This window comes from Mytilus edulis, chromosome 4 (genome assembly GCF_963676685.1).
Source record: "Mytilus edulis chromosome 4, xbMytEdul2.2, whole genome shotgun sequence".
Lineage (NCBI taxonomy): Eukaryota > Metazoa > Mollusca > Bivalvia > Mytilida > Mytilidae > Mytilus > Mytilus edulis.
In genome coordinates, this window is record NC_092347.1 from 43,222,326 (window position 1) to 43,237,122 (window position 14,797).

The window sequence follows — 14,797 nt, forward strand, 5'->3', positions numbered from 1 at the left end:
AAATTCAATGTTGCAATTTTAGTAAAATCAATAAAAATAGAATATGATTTATCTTTGAATGTTTTAATGTCTTCTAATCAATAAATGGGGGGGGGGGGGGGGGGGGGGCCTTTTCTGGACAAAATTTGGTTCATTATATAGGGAATCACTGCAGCAAGACCGGAGTGGGCCCCCCTCTTAGGCAGTCAGTAGGCCCCCACTTACAAAAATTTTAAGATACGCTACTGTTCTCAGCAGCTATTTTTTATTTGAGTCCAATGATCTAAAGGGTCAACATACACTCTTTAAAATTTAAACAGTTGCTAACTAAATTTTTGCCCAAATAATGAATATAATCATTATCAAACGATACCATCTATTTTCCTTTTATTTTTTTAATACGAAACAAACGCAGTCAAATCAACTTTCTATAAAACTTACTTCTTTAGCCATGTTCCAACAAACACTTTTCCAAATGTCTCTGTAAGGATTGCCTTCTATTGTAGATAAGCTTCCATCTTCTGATACACTGGAGAAATTTGGATCATGGTGTAGTCTCCATCCTTCTAAAGTTGCAGCTCTCCATGACTGACCGTGAGATCTACACATATCTTGAGCCTAAGATGAAATCATTTATAAGAGAGTTATCTTAGCAAAAACCTTTATATCTAAGTATTTATAACTTCTCTTATTAAATGTTATGAGCAAATCAGCCCTAATACGGATTAATCAGCCTGTGCAATACTGAAAAAACAGGGCCAATACAGAAAAAAGTTGTGTTGGCCCATGGGCTAATTTCGGGACATTCACTTCTGGTCTCCATTTTTTTATGCCTTACTTAACTTAGACGTATCGTTAAGCATAAAAACATTTGTAATATATTTTATAACTTTAACTCATAGAATAAAACATTTTGAAGTCTTTTTTTTATAAATAGCATTATCATATGTAACTTCTTATACAAATGATACATATACTTTTAAGCCAATAATTAACATACCAAATCAACCCTTCCACCTCGTAAGCAAAGAAAAAGTGTTTGCAGTAATCGTCTTTCATCATCTTTGTCAAGATCATCCAGAAGTTTGTTCTGTCTGATTGGTGCATCAGGATCCTGTAATGTAATGTTTATATAGAATTTGAAAAACAGTTTGCAATCATGCATACTCTTATCACTTTATCCATTCTGATCGCTAAGTATATATAACCAAAAGATTGACTGTGGTAATAAGTCACCTTGACCTTTTGTGTGACAGTAAGAGACATCAATTTGGTTCAGCCAGATGAATATAAAGACACATTTAACCCAGCTTAGTTTATCTAGTGAAATATATGCCTAGCATTCCCCAAATATAAAATCTGTATAACTTGATACGGCTATCTCTATAACTATTTATACTGCAACTGAATCTCTTCTTACACATTTACAATACAACAGGTATAATCCTTATAACTGCAAAATCAAAGACTACTGTAAATTCAGAAATTATTGCAATGTTTTTATTATTGCTAAAAATGTGAAATTAAATGGCATTTTATTCTAAAAATGACAAAATCTCAATAATAAATGCATGCAATAATTTAAGAATTTACAGTATCATAAAACATAAAACATAAAACATACCATTTCATCTACCATTGGCCTTTCACTACCAAATAGTCCTGATTCTTTGCTTTTAAGTTTACTCAAAGTATTTTCCCTGAAAAATAAACATGATATAAAATACACAAATCAGTTTTAATTTTATTTGATTGATAGATCAATTGGTGTTCAACCTCCATTTACAACACTGTTGGCTATTTTGAGGCGATCAGTTTTTATTGGAAGAGAATGATGGACAGCCCCTAGAGAATTACCAACCTCCAGCTGGAAAAGTGACAATCCTAGTCAAATAAGATTGGAGTTGAATGCACCACCGCAGTGTTCATAGGCTAGTGATACAATAGTTGAACTATTTATGACATTCCACAAATGAGGACCCTTTTCAAAATGAGAAGGAAATTCACAAACTTGTAAACCTGTTGTTCAGTGGTTGTCGTTTGTTGATGTGGTTCATAACTGTTTCTGGTTTCTTGTTTTTTTTTATATAGATTACTGTTGGTTTTCCTGTTTGGATGTTTTAACACTACTCATTTTTGGGGCCCTTTATAGTTTGTTAGTGGGTGTGAGCCAAGGCTTCGTGTTAAAGGCAGTACTTCGACCTATAATGGTTTACTTTTACAAATTGTAACCTGGATGGAGAGTTGCCTCATTGGCACTCATACCACATCTTCTTATATCTAGCTTCTAACTTAAAAAAATAATACTTTAATCAGGAACTAAAAATATGATAAAAAATATGATTGTTTTACATGTATATCTAAATATAGAATATTTTATAAAAGAAAAGCATCCTGCATTTTAAACAGTCTGATATCTTAATAAATATTTTTAACATTAATTTATAATTAGAAGCATATGCATATATATACAGTTTTCTTACAATATTGTAATAGTTTTATTCTAAATCAATTTCAAGATCTGTCATCAAAATTTATCAAAGACGTATAATTTTTTAAGTATTTTTTTTTAAAGAAATTTTGCTGATGAATGGAATTCCAAATCATTATGTTTAACTGTAATCCTTTTGACAACAGAGTTGTAAGTATAAAATCTTGACTCACCATGCTACAGCTCTGTCAGAAAAAAAATGTACATTTTCTGTGTAATTATCCACACTTTCCTGTGCACAACTTTCTAACCAGTCTACAACACACTGTAACAGAAAATACACTTTATACATATATAAAATTACTTTTTATTACTATCAGATTAATATTTTGTGTTTTGTGGGGAAAAGATTGGTTTATGTGTTCTTGCAATTTTGTGTCAATTCATATTTCAATGTGCATTTAATCCTGAAAGTATGAACAGATACGACATTTTTGCTTTATATCATAATTAGTACCCCATAAATAAGATACTTCTACAGTATAGCAATGTATAAGACTGTGAAACTTGACTTTAAACTTCTTCATCAAATGATCATGCAAAATAATTAATGAAATATGAAAAAAAATCAACAGACCTGGCATTGTCTAACATCAGAGTGCTTTTCAAACAAACTTTCTGCAACTTCTTTATCGCTCCTTCTTAAAGGTGTTTCCTGGAAATAGAGATCAAACATTATTGTTAAATCATTATCAAGTAAAAATTCAATTACATAACCATTCAAATTTGCAGCTAAAGCCTTAACATATTACTTACACAGATAGACAAAGACAAATTCAGTCTGATATCAAATATAAATATCACAGTATGACTTTTATTTTAAGGATGTACTTAGGTGAGGTTTTGGAATTTGTGTCAAGTGTTCGGACTCCTTGGTGTTTTTCCATACAATACAATGTAAAATATTTTGCCCCATAAGACCCATTTATTTTTTCATATAAGATTTAATAGCTCATGAAAGGTCATTTACCAAAATTTTAGCAGATTCTTGATTTTCTTTTGAGACCCAAATAATACCAATGCAAATATAAGGTAAAAGTCAGAGTCAGCCTTTTCCCGCCATATTTTAAATCTCAAATATCTGGAAAAGGAGGTCCATGAACTATCAATATGTTTCGCTTATCTTCATCCTTAATTGATGCTCTACCAGCTTATAGTATCAATTTTAATTTCTTAATTTCTTAAATTTTACCTAACCTCACCTAAGTACATCCTTAATACAACAGATATTCTACAGCTTTAGCCACACACTCAGTTGTACTGATATACAATGTATATTTGCATGACATGAAATCTAGCAAGTTTCATGACATGTCCTTAAAATACAATAAAACCAAGGTTTTGCACAATGTAATTTGAATGAGATGACAAAGCAATACTAGTCTAATTTTTCCCCTAATTAAAAAATATAGTGGATGGATAACAATAATAGGTCCAAAAAGACAGTTGTGTGTATAGAATGCTTTTTTTTTATGAGATACATGCTGAAGGTTTTATTTAACTAGTGGGAATATGATTTTAAAATTAAAACATTAATAAAAGTAACAAAAAAAGCTAAAATAGTCATTACATGGAATGATCTTTTTAAACACACATAATTGTTTGAATTAATAGGCCACCCATAAAAAACTGTGATATCTTCACCTATAATACCCAATGATTTGCCTGATCAATTGTCATATATATCTTAATTTATTAGAACCAATGATTTACCTGATCAACAGCCATATCTTAATCTATTAGAACCAATGATTTACCTGATCAACTGCCATATCTTCACCCATTTCATCTTTTTGTTCTGCTTCCACCTGATCTTTGAACAACGACATAACTAGCTGCCATGTGTTTCTCTCTTCATTCAGTAAGTGTAACAAAGCATATTTCTGTTGTGACCTAAAAGTAATAAATTTAAGTAATGATATAAAATCTAAAATTTATTTGAAATTGCTGTGAAAAAAATATGTTTCTGTTATCAGTGTTAACTTTCAGTTAATGCAGTTTTGCTCTTTAAAATTCTAATAGAAAGGATTTATTGTCACTTTCCTATCTTAATTCCCACTTTTATTCAGTTATAAGTTCATAGTATAAATCAAAATTATTGTAAATCAACCTTCTAATTATGTTTAACACATAAATAGTACATTGTAGCATAGATACTTAGCTTCCTTATAAACTACAAAAATGTATATAAAATGAATTTTAAAAAAGCTTCTTTTCTAGTAAATCTCTCATACATCCAAAGAACAGCAATCAACACCAAGCCCATTATTTAGGGAAAGGTTTAATTTTTTTTCCATGGCTCTTACATTATTCAGTGAATATTAAAATTTCCATAACTAATAACTCCTTACACTGAATCTCTTGTAGCTCCACGGAAAGTTTTCTTTAACATTGTAACCTGTTCTCTACAAGTCTTCTCATAACCTTGTAACAAACTAAAAGACTGATTTCCTGATGGAAAGGATTTCATTATTTGCATAAAATCCTGGAATAAACCTTTACAACCTGAAAAATAAATCAATTCTAAGTATCAATTAAAGAATATATGCATAAGTATATCCAAAACGTTATTTGTAGTACATTTTGTACAGTGTAACCTGCCTAATCCGACACCTGAGTATTCCAACATCCTGCTTTAATCGACACATTTTCATGGTCCCAAAATAAGTTTATCCTTGCAGTAAAAACCTGAATATTCCAACATTTTTTCTGGTCCCCCAGTGTGTTGGATTAGGAAAGTTACATTGTACATGTATTTTAATTTATTTTTTTAAGTTGCTCAAAATCTTAAAGACTGACTGGCTGGAAAAGTGCTCTAATTGTACATCTACTGTATCACTAGCCTGTAAACACTGAGGTTGTGAGTTTGAACCTAGCATGTGGCAGACGCTGCTAATACTTTCTTAATTAACTAATAATAGTGTCCTAAATATGATTTTTTTTTTAAATTTCATGCATACTTTCTTATTTATGCTTATCAACTTTTTGGAAGCAAATATATTTTGTAATTTTACTTAATTTTCCACTGAATCAATATCAAGTTGTTTATTGACAATTAACTCAGCATTTTCTACATAAGTTACTTATCAATTTATGGTTCACCTCACAAATGAGAAGATTTAAATATATGTTAAATGTGTATTCACTAAGTGTAGACTCAAAATAGCAAATTTGTAAGACAAAGTAAACATACCAAGACCTTCCTCTATTAACAGTCCTACATTAGTGGTGGTCAAATCTTCTGTCATATCCTCCTGCAGAAGGAGAAATTACGTATTACAGTAACTGTATATACAATTCTTGTAATTATAAACAGCATATTATTGTGAATTCTAATATGAAGTGCTTCTTTAGCTTTGTAAACAACACCGTGATAAAATTCTCTATATATCTATACTTAACACAGACTTAGAAATGTACATAAAAATGGCTGTTAAAATATACCTCCCACGTAAATCCACATGTATTGTAACCTATGAGCAAACACTATGTCGATTTCATTGTGGTTAACATAATTAATTACAATTGAAACACCTTACATTGCCTTTTTTCTTATTCTGAGGCATAACTAAAAAGAATTAATGCATCAAAGATAAAAACTAGAGGCTCTAAGAGCCTGTGTCGCTCATCTTGGTCTATGTGCATACATGTATTAAACAAAGGACACAGATGGATTCATGACAAAATTATGTTTTAATGATGGTGATGTGTTTGTAGATCTTACTTTACTGAACATTCTTGCTACTTACAATTTTCTCTATCTATAATAAACTTGGCTTTTAGTTACACAGCGGAAAATATTTTATAAAAATTTACAAAAATTTATAAAATTAATGAAAATTGTTAAAAATTGACTATAAAGGGCAATAACTCTTTGAGGGGGGTCAACTGACCATTTAGGTCATGTTGACTTATTTGTAGATCTTACTTTGCTGAACATTATTGCTGTTGACAGTTTATCTCTATCTATACTAATATTCAAGATAATAACCAAAAACAGCAAAATTTCTATAAAAATTACCAATTGTGGGGCAGCAACCCAAAAACCCATTGTCCAATTCATCTGAAAATTTCAGAGCTTATAAATATTTACTAGATAAACAATTTAACTGGTTTCAGAGTTATAAGCCAAAATCTACATTTTACCCCTATGTTTTATTTTTAGCCATGGAGGCCATCTTGGTTGGTTGGCAGGGTCATCGGACACATTTTTTAAACTAGATACTCCAATGATGAGTGTGGATAAGCTTGGTAAAATTTGGCCTGGTAGTTTCGGAGAAGATTTTTGTACAAGACTACAAAAATTACGAAAAAGGGCAATAACTCCTTAAAGGGTCAACTGACCATTTTGATCATGCTGACTTATTTGTAGATCTTACTTTGCTGAACATTATCGCTGTTTACAGTTCATTTCTATCTATAATAGTATTCAAAATAATAACCAAAAACAGCAATATTTCCTTAAAATTACCAATTCATGGGCAGCAACCCAACAACGGGTTGTCCGATTCATCTGAAAATTTCAGGGCAGATAGATCTTGACCTGATGAAGAATTTTACCCCCATGTCACATTTGCTCTAAAGGCTTTGGTTTCAGAGTTATAAGCCAAAATCTACATTTTACCCCTATGTTCTATTTTTAGCCATGGCGGCCATCTTGGTTGGTTGGCCGGGTCAACTGACACATTTTTTAAACTAGATACTCCAACGATGATTGTGGCTAAGTTTGGTAAAATTTGGCCTAGTAGTTTCAGAGGAGAAGATTTTTGTAAAAGTTAATAGACGACGCCGGATGACCACGATGATGATGGACGACGGACGCAAAGTGATGAGAAAAGCTCACTTGGCCCTTCACCCGTCTTCGGGCCAGGTGAGCTAAAAAAATGTACAAAATCAAAATGAATTAAAATTCCATGAAATTCCATTAATGTTTTGCACATTAATGATATTTCAAAACATGACGTTATATGAATGAAAACGCCAAAGCTGAAGGTTTTTCTGTTGTGTTTACCTTCTTAACTCGGATTATATTGTACTAAAATAACGTTTTGAGGTAGGTGTTGCTTTTTTTTCTATTCTAATGCATTATTCATATATCTACTGGTTTCAGCAAGTCAACACGACGGTTCTTTGGTTACAAAATGTCAACAGTGAATTTGACGGTAGCTTACAAGAAAAATAATCTGAATAAAAAATGGCAAATGTTTGGTTTGAAAACTAAGAGAATCAATCACATTTTTTTCTAGCAGTTATTTAAGAAATGATTCATGTCATCTACAGATTTAATAGATCTTTTTTTACATTTATCTAAAATTGGGTAATATAGAACAGTAACACACGCACAAATAAAAATTCCCATTGGCTGCATTGAGTAATTCTTAGTGAAACATTGGAATGACTGGTGACTAGAAGTGTTAACATTCTGACTTTTTACATAATACCTATGGTATGTAAGAGTGAATCATCAGCATCCACTATGAAAATTCCCCAGAGAAGCTATTTTTAAGTTCTGTATATATCTATACTTCAATAATCCAACTTACTAAATATTGCGTCCCTGAATTATTCTGTGGTTGATGCTGCAACAGTGAGGTCTGGAATGAGATGTTATCTTGTTTCTGTGGAGTTTTTCTTGGTGTTGGACCCAAAATGGTTGACACATCAATTGCCTTTGGAGCATCTAAGAAACAAATTCATATTAACTTAATAGAAATGTCAACTGTTTGGGACATAAATCCCCTCGTAGCTTCAGATTTTTTTTAAATATCTTAAAAATTGTTTTGATATTTAATTATTGAATTGGACTTTGACCTATCAAATGTGACATTGAGTGTGTAAAGTTCAATATACACAACTCTTTAAAGTAAATTAGCATTTAGAAAATATGCTCAGATTAGCCTACACAATGTATCTTCATAATGCTACAATATGTCACTAATGGTTGGAGTTCCTGGAATCTTCTAAGCAAAACGTTGTCAGATAAAATTAGCAATGTAGCCAACTATACATGATAACAACAAAATCTTACTTAAAGAAGAAAGGTATGAGACATATAGTGTCAGAGGAACAGCTTATGGCCTTTAAAATGTGATGCTGGACCAAGTTCACAACATACCTCTGAATCCAAGCAAGTACAAAGTTGTATTCAACACAACATGGAACACATGCACAAAAACAGTCAAGACATACAGACCAACAAAAAGAGGACGAGAGGAAAAAAATAACCAGGTTCTCTGAATTTGATTCTTAAACAACTTCAATTTATTTTTAACATGTCTTTATAATTGCTCCTCCATAATATATATTAAATAGCTTCATGTATTAAAAAATATCTTATTTTTACTTACATGATGTGTACCTCAGGACGCCATGAACAGGTGTTCTAGAAAAGCTAGAAGTTGCTGCATTTCTAGTTTCTAGAGGAGAGGCAATACTTTCATCAAGCATTTGTAAAGCTACTATTTGTCAAGGATGTTAAAATAATTCTGTGAAGATATTGCGTTTACTCCAGCAATAGTTACAGGAATTTTGTCAGATGGCATTTGGAAAAAAATTCCGCTAAAAATCTAGCTCCTGCTAAACTTTTATTGGTATACTTCACATTTTTTAATTTTAGAAAAGATGGGAATTTTTTTCAAAAGAACATACTAAATTCTGAAGCCAATTGTCATAAAATCTTCTTCCATGTTACCTACATACTTAAAAGAAACAATTTGTCACATGGAGAATTGGTGAGGGCTATTCCATTAAAATTTATGTGGGAGGGTAGGAAGGGAATTTTAAAATATCCCTATAACCAAGAACAATTTTTTAGATAATTTTGCATAATGGTAAATTGGTAATAGACACATACTGAAAATAGACCATTGACCCACATTTAATATTTAAATTTCCATTTCTACCTTCCCACATACATTTTAATGTAAAAGCCCTGATTTCAAATATGTTATTATCATTACATTATCAAAAGACATAAAAACCCAGTGAAATAAAACAGAGGCTGTGTGTAGACTGGCTGCTCACATTATATATGTCATACAAGATTTCCGTACAAACAAATTGTGGAAATTTTTATCGACTAAAACTTTATTAATCAATACAAAACATTTACATATACATGTATTTTGTATGTTTTAAGGGCTTCCTGACTAACCCTAATTTTGAGCTCCAACCATTAAATGTTTTGCTAACTATCATAAATAGATAAAGGAAGATGTGATATAAGTGCCAATGAAAAAACTCTCCATCTTAGTCACAATTATAAAATTACACCTTTAAAGCATGTTACGTAACTGCTACCTAATTCTATCTATATATGACTCCAGTTGACAGAAATCATTCTCACATAAATTATTGATATGAATAATGGTAGTACTGGACTAAACAAGACAGGAATTCACCCAAAACAAATTCAAATTAACAGACTTTTCAACTCTTTGGAAAGGAATCCATAACATGATTAATCCAGTTACATAGTTGTTTTTACCAATACACATAAACTATAATAGTGGTTATTTTTTAAACAGAGAGGATACATTTTTGTATGTTAACATTAGCGCTCCTCCTCCTGAAAGTTCTACTCTGTTCTTGTCCCCGTACAGCTGGGGATTCTCCTTCCAACATGGCCTCTAATCTCATTTGTCTTGGCCTTAAAAAATCAAAAGGCAAAAGATATAAGGTATAAAGAATATCCAAATAATCAAATGTAAAGTGCATCTGAGTTTGTCAAGGCTATCGATATTTACCATGTTTTCAACTTTATAAGTTGATGCAAGGGACAAAAACTGTTGTTGTACAAAAGTAGGCCCCTGTTGCATTTAATATTTATTTGCTTTTATCCTTGTATACACCTTATTAAAAGTCACTTACAGTTTGATGCTAGATAACTATTTCAGAAGCACCACATTTTGACCAAAGGTGAAAAAGCTGTTTCATGTACTGTGGATTCATTATAATTCATTGAATACAATTTTCGTCAATGTCCTGTGTACAGTTGAACCACGAATTTAAATGTTCTAGGAATTGCAGATTTTATATAGGTTTGTTTGCAGACTTTGGTAAATTGAGATTTCTAATATGATAATATTTATTTGAAACAAAATCAGCTGAACGTTTTAATCACGTTCCATTGTTAAAGAAATATTACGGTTCTCGATGAACAAATGTTTTCAACTGCTATATATCCAATGAAATTTTCCCCATGAAGTGGTTGGTTCAATTTTTTTGAAATTTTAATATTCTTGACAAGAGTGTCAAAGTAAATATTTTGTCAAAATTTGAAGAAAAATTAAAGGAGTCAAATTAATTTGAGTCAAGGTGTATGGTACATTGTACCACCTTAACTGAAGAAATTTGATAATTGAACTAGATTGGAATGAAAAGAAGAATTCTTATGTTCATCCCCAGTTTTTGGATGGGTTTGTGTTGCTTAGTCTTTAGTTTTCTATGTTGTGTCTTGTGTACTATTATTTGTCTGTTTGTCTTTTTCCTATTTAGCTGTGGCGTTGTCAGTTTATTTTTCGATCTATGAGTTTGACTGTCCCTTTGGTATCTTTCGCCCCTGCTTTATAAAAGAAATTTGCAAATACTATTCTGTCACCTTTATCCAAATTTACCAATTAAAGGACAAATGAGAAAAAATGAACAGAAGTTGACCTAAATGTATATGCTTTAAAAGTTCAGAAAAGAAACTTTTCATAGTATAATCTTATTCATAATAATTTTACCTTACAAAAATAAATGTAAATTAGCCCCAGAAAAGAGCTATAGCATTACAAGAGAGAACTGGCATTAATATTAGAAGCAGAAGATCTGGTACAATGTACATGTATGATTGCCAATCACACCTTATGTTGTTGAAGCTAGCAACCATAGGTCACTGTACAGCCTTCAACAATGAACAAAACCAATATTGCACAGAAAGCTTTAAAAAACCCCAAAATGACAAATATAAAACAATTCAAACGAAGAAGCTAAAGGCCTTATTTAAGTACAAAACAATAAAAAAAATATGATATCTCTGATACATAAACACACACACAACCAAACATTTATTCTTTACCTACCTTTGATCTAATGTCATGTCTGACTCATCCATCATGATAACTTACAAGATTCCTGTAAAACAACATAGAAAATTATATCAGTAAGACAATATTAAATAAAGGGCTGCGCTTAAGCGCATGATACGCCTGTTGCTCTTTTAACTTGTCTTTTATGCTTTAAATGAATTTATATGATCAACTAGAAATATATATACAAATCAAAAGGGATGTTACATTAATATATTCACCAAAGTTTCATAAAATCCCCCTTTTTTTAGTATAAAAATTCATTACTTAAGAAAACGTAAAATATAAAATTTATAAAAATGGAAAGGGAGCTTATGTCAATAGATATAAACAATTTATCAAAGTTGCATAAAATTTTGTGAAAGTGTTTGTTATTGTCCCAAAATTGGAAAATCCCCCCTTTTTTAAGCATAAAAATTCATAACACGGAAATGTAAAATCTGAAATTTATAAAAATTGAAAGGGAGCTTACATCAATAGATATAAACAATTTATCAAAGTTGCATAAAATTTTGTGAAAGTGTTTGTTATTGTCCCAAAATTGGAAAATCCCCCCTTTTTTAAGCATAAAAATTCATAACACGGAAATGTAAAATCTGAAATTTATAAAAATTGAAAGGGAGCTTACATCAATAGATATAAACAATTCACCAAAGTTTCATGGACATTGGTGAAAGCCTTTTTGAGTTATTGTCCGAAGTGTTGAAAATCCCCCTTTTTTTATGAATAAAGCCCCATAAATCCAAAACTTAAAATCTGAAATTTATAAAAATTGAAAGGGAGCTTACATCAATAGATATAAACAATTCACTCAGGTTTCATGGACATTGGTGAAAGCCTTTTTGAGTTATTGCCCGAAGTGTTGAAAATACCCCTTTTTTTATGAATAAAGCCCCATAAATCCAAAACTTAAAATCTGAAATTTATAAAAATTGAAAGGGAGCTTACATCAATAGATATAAACAATTCACCAAAGTTTCATGGACATTGGTGAAAGCCTTTTTGAGTTATTGTCCGAAGTGTTGAAAATCCCCCCTTTTTTATGAATAAAGCCCCATAAATCCAAAACTTAAAATCTGAAATTTATAAAAATTGAAAGGGAGCTTACATCAATAGATATAAACAATTCACCAAAGTTTCATGGACATTGGTGAAAGCCTTTTTGAGTTATTGTCCGAAGTGTTGAAAATCCCCCTTTTTTTTATGAATAAAGCCCCATAAATCCAAAACTTTAAAACTGAAATTTATAAAAATTGAAAGGGAGCTTACATAAATAGATATAAACAATTCACTAAAGTTTCATGGACATTGGTGAAAGCCTTTTTGAGTTATTGTCCGAAGTGTTGAAAATCCCCCTTTTTTTATGAATAAAGCCCCATAAATCCAAAACTTAAAATCTGAAATGTATAAAAATTGAAAGGGAGCTTACATCAATAGATATAAACAATTCACCAAAGTTTCATGGACATTGGTGAAAGCCTTTTTGAGTTATTGTCCGAAGTGTTTAAAATCCCCCCTTTTTTATGAATAAAGCCCCATAAATCCAAAACTTAAAATCTGAAATTTATAAAAATTGAAAGGGAGCTTACGTCAATAGATATAAACAATTCACTTAAGTTTCATGGAAATTGGTGAAAGTGTTTTTGAGTTATTGTCCGAAGTGTGGACGATGTTTATATGTTTATTGTTTTTTATAACCTTCTCTATATTCTTGAACAAAATTATGACATGAAAATTGTTTTTTCCTCATGTTTTTCTTTCATTTTGATGGTTTTTTTCAAGGGGGGGGGAGAAAATCGTGTAAGACGTAATATAAAGTGCTTGTCATTTTCAAATTCTTAAAAATACTATTCATAATATTTGCTTGGCCTGTTTTGTCTGCCACTAACATGACTAACAACAATGACTAAAATCAAGGACCGATTGTACACAAAGCAATGGAGGCAAGAAGTGGGATTTTCTGAAGTTCTGAATTGTTTTTAAGCATTTGGAAGTCAGGTTTGAAACAGCCTTTAGAAAATTGGCATTTTTGTACAATACTTTAGAATAACACCGACAACATATATTTAGAAATGTTTGTTTTAATTTGGAAGAGTAGAAAAAACATATTCTGCACTTGTTTATAACGCTGGTATAAGCGTAGTGACGTCAATGCAGTTTTCCTGTGTGATAAATACAATATAAAAGTCTGAATGAACCAACAAGATGACCGATTATAGACTAGGGTAGGATATAGAGATTGAGACGGTTTGGTACCATTAAAACGTTTAATACCGCTGCAATTGTTTGCCCCTTTAGTAAGTCAGGAATCTGATGTTCAGTCGTTGTTGTCTGTTTATGTGGTTCATAATTGTTTCTCATTTTTTTTTATAGATTAGACCTTTGGTTTTCCTGTTTGAATGGTTTTACACTAGTAATTTAGGGGGCCCTTTATACCTTGCTGTTCGGTGTGAGCCAAAGCTCTGTGTTGAAGGCCTGTACCTTGACCTTAAATGGTTTAATTTTATAAATGGTTACTTGGATGGAGAGTTGTCGCATTGGCACTCATAACAAGTCTTCCTATATTTATATATATATGTAACGAATTTATATAGAAATCATATCCCTGATCATATTTCCTATGATATTAGTTCAACTAGATCTTTTTTACAGGGACAAATTTTGGCTCACATATGCCCCACACGATATTCCCCTATGGCTATGCCCCATTGTCAACGTATATTTGTTCCGCCTAACAGAAGTTCCAATGGAAACTTTGTTATAAACATTGTCATAATATCTATTCCTGTTGGAAGAAATATTATATACCATTTATTCTGTTAGGAACATATACTGTAATATTTATTCCTGTGGAAATTATTTTCCACAATATTTTTTCCTTTTGGAACTTATATTATGAAGGAACTTCTATTCCGTGACACCATATCCCTCTTTTATAATTTCGGATTTTGTATTTTGTGTAAGAATTTTTTTTACATGCATGATGTACTTTGTGTACAGTTAAAATAGAAAACAATATACAGCTAGATCTCATATATACTTCTATGACAGCTTCTGTGCTTAATGTGATCGCATACTATATTTCTCAGGGAAAAAAATCTATTTTTCATTCGCGCTGCCATAAAATCAAGGGAGGTAATCACTTTTTAAACTTTTCAATGAAAACGAATGAACTTTACTTTTAAATTTTAACATAAAAGATTGAATTGATTTTTTTAAATATTGTAGAATTCTTCTTTAACTCCATAAATCTAGT

At 31.1% G+C, this 14,797-nt stretch overlaps 1 protein-coding gene across 1 annotated transcript in view; it reads right to left on the minus strand.

Annotated features, from left to right (window-relative positions):
* The window catches only part of LOC139521399 (nuclear pore complex protein Nup107-like), a 39,253-nt gene extending 24,552 nt beyond the window's left edge, over positions 1-14,701 (minus strand). The window contains exons 1-13 of the mRNA XM_071314877.1: positions 14,582-14,701; positions 11,536-11,587; positions 10,006-10,118; positions 8,818-8,925; positions 8,014-8,150; positions 5,664-5,724; positions 4,822-4,975; positions 4,228-4,363; positions 3,048-3,125; positions 2,644-2,735; positions 1,604-1,679; positions 980-1,093; positions 421-597 (exon numbers count right to left, since the gene is read on the minus strand). Of these exons, the coding sequence (XP_071170978.1) occupies positions 421-597; positions 980-1,093; positions 1,604-1,679; positions 2,644-2,735; positions 3,048-3,125; positions 4,228-4,363; positions 4,822-4,975; positions 5,664-5,724; positions 8,014-8,150; positions 8,818-8,925; positions 10,006-10,118; positions 11,536-11,570 (1,281 nt within the window). The 5' untranslated portion in view covers positions 11,571-11,587; positions 14,582-14,701. The remainder of the gene's footprint in view (positions 1-420; positions 598-979; positions 1,094-1,603; positions 1,680-2,643; positions 2,736-3,047; positions 3,126-4,227; positions 4,364-4,821; positions 4,976-5,663; positions 5,725-8,013; positions 8,151-8,817; positions 8,926-10,005; positions 10,119-11,535; positions 11,588-14,581) is intronic.
* Between the last annotated feature and the right edge of the window lie 96 nt (positions 14,702-14,797).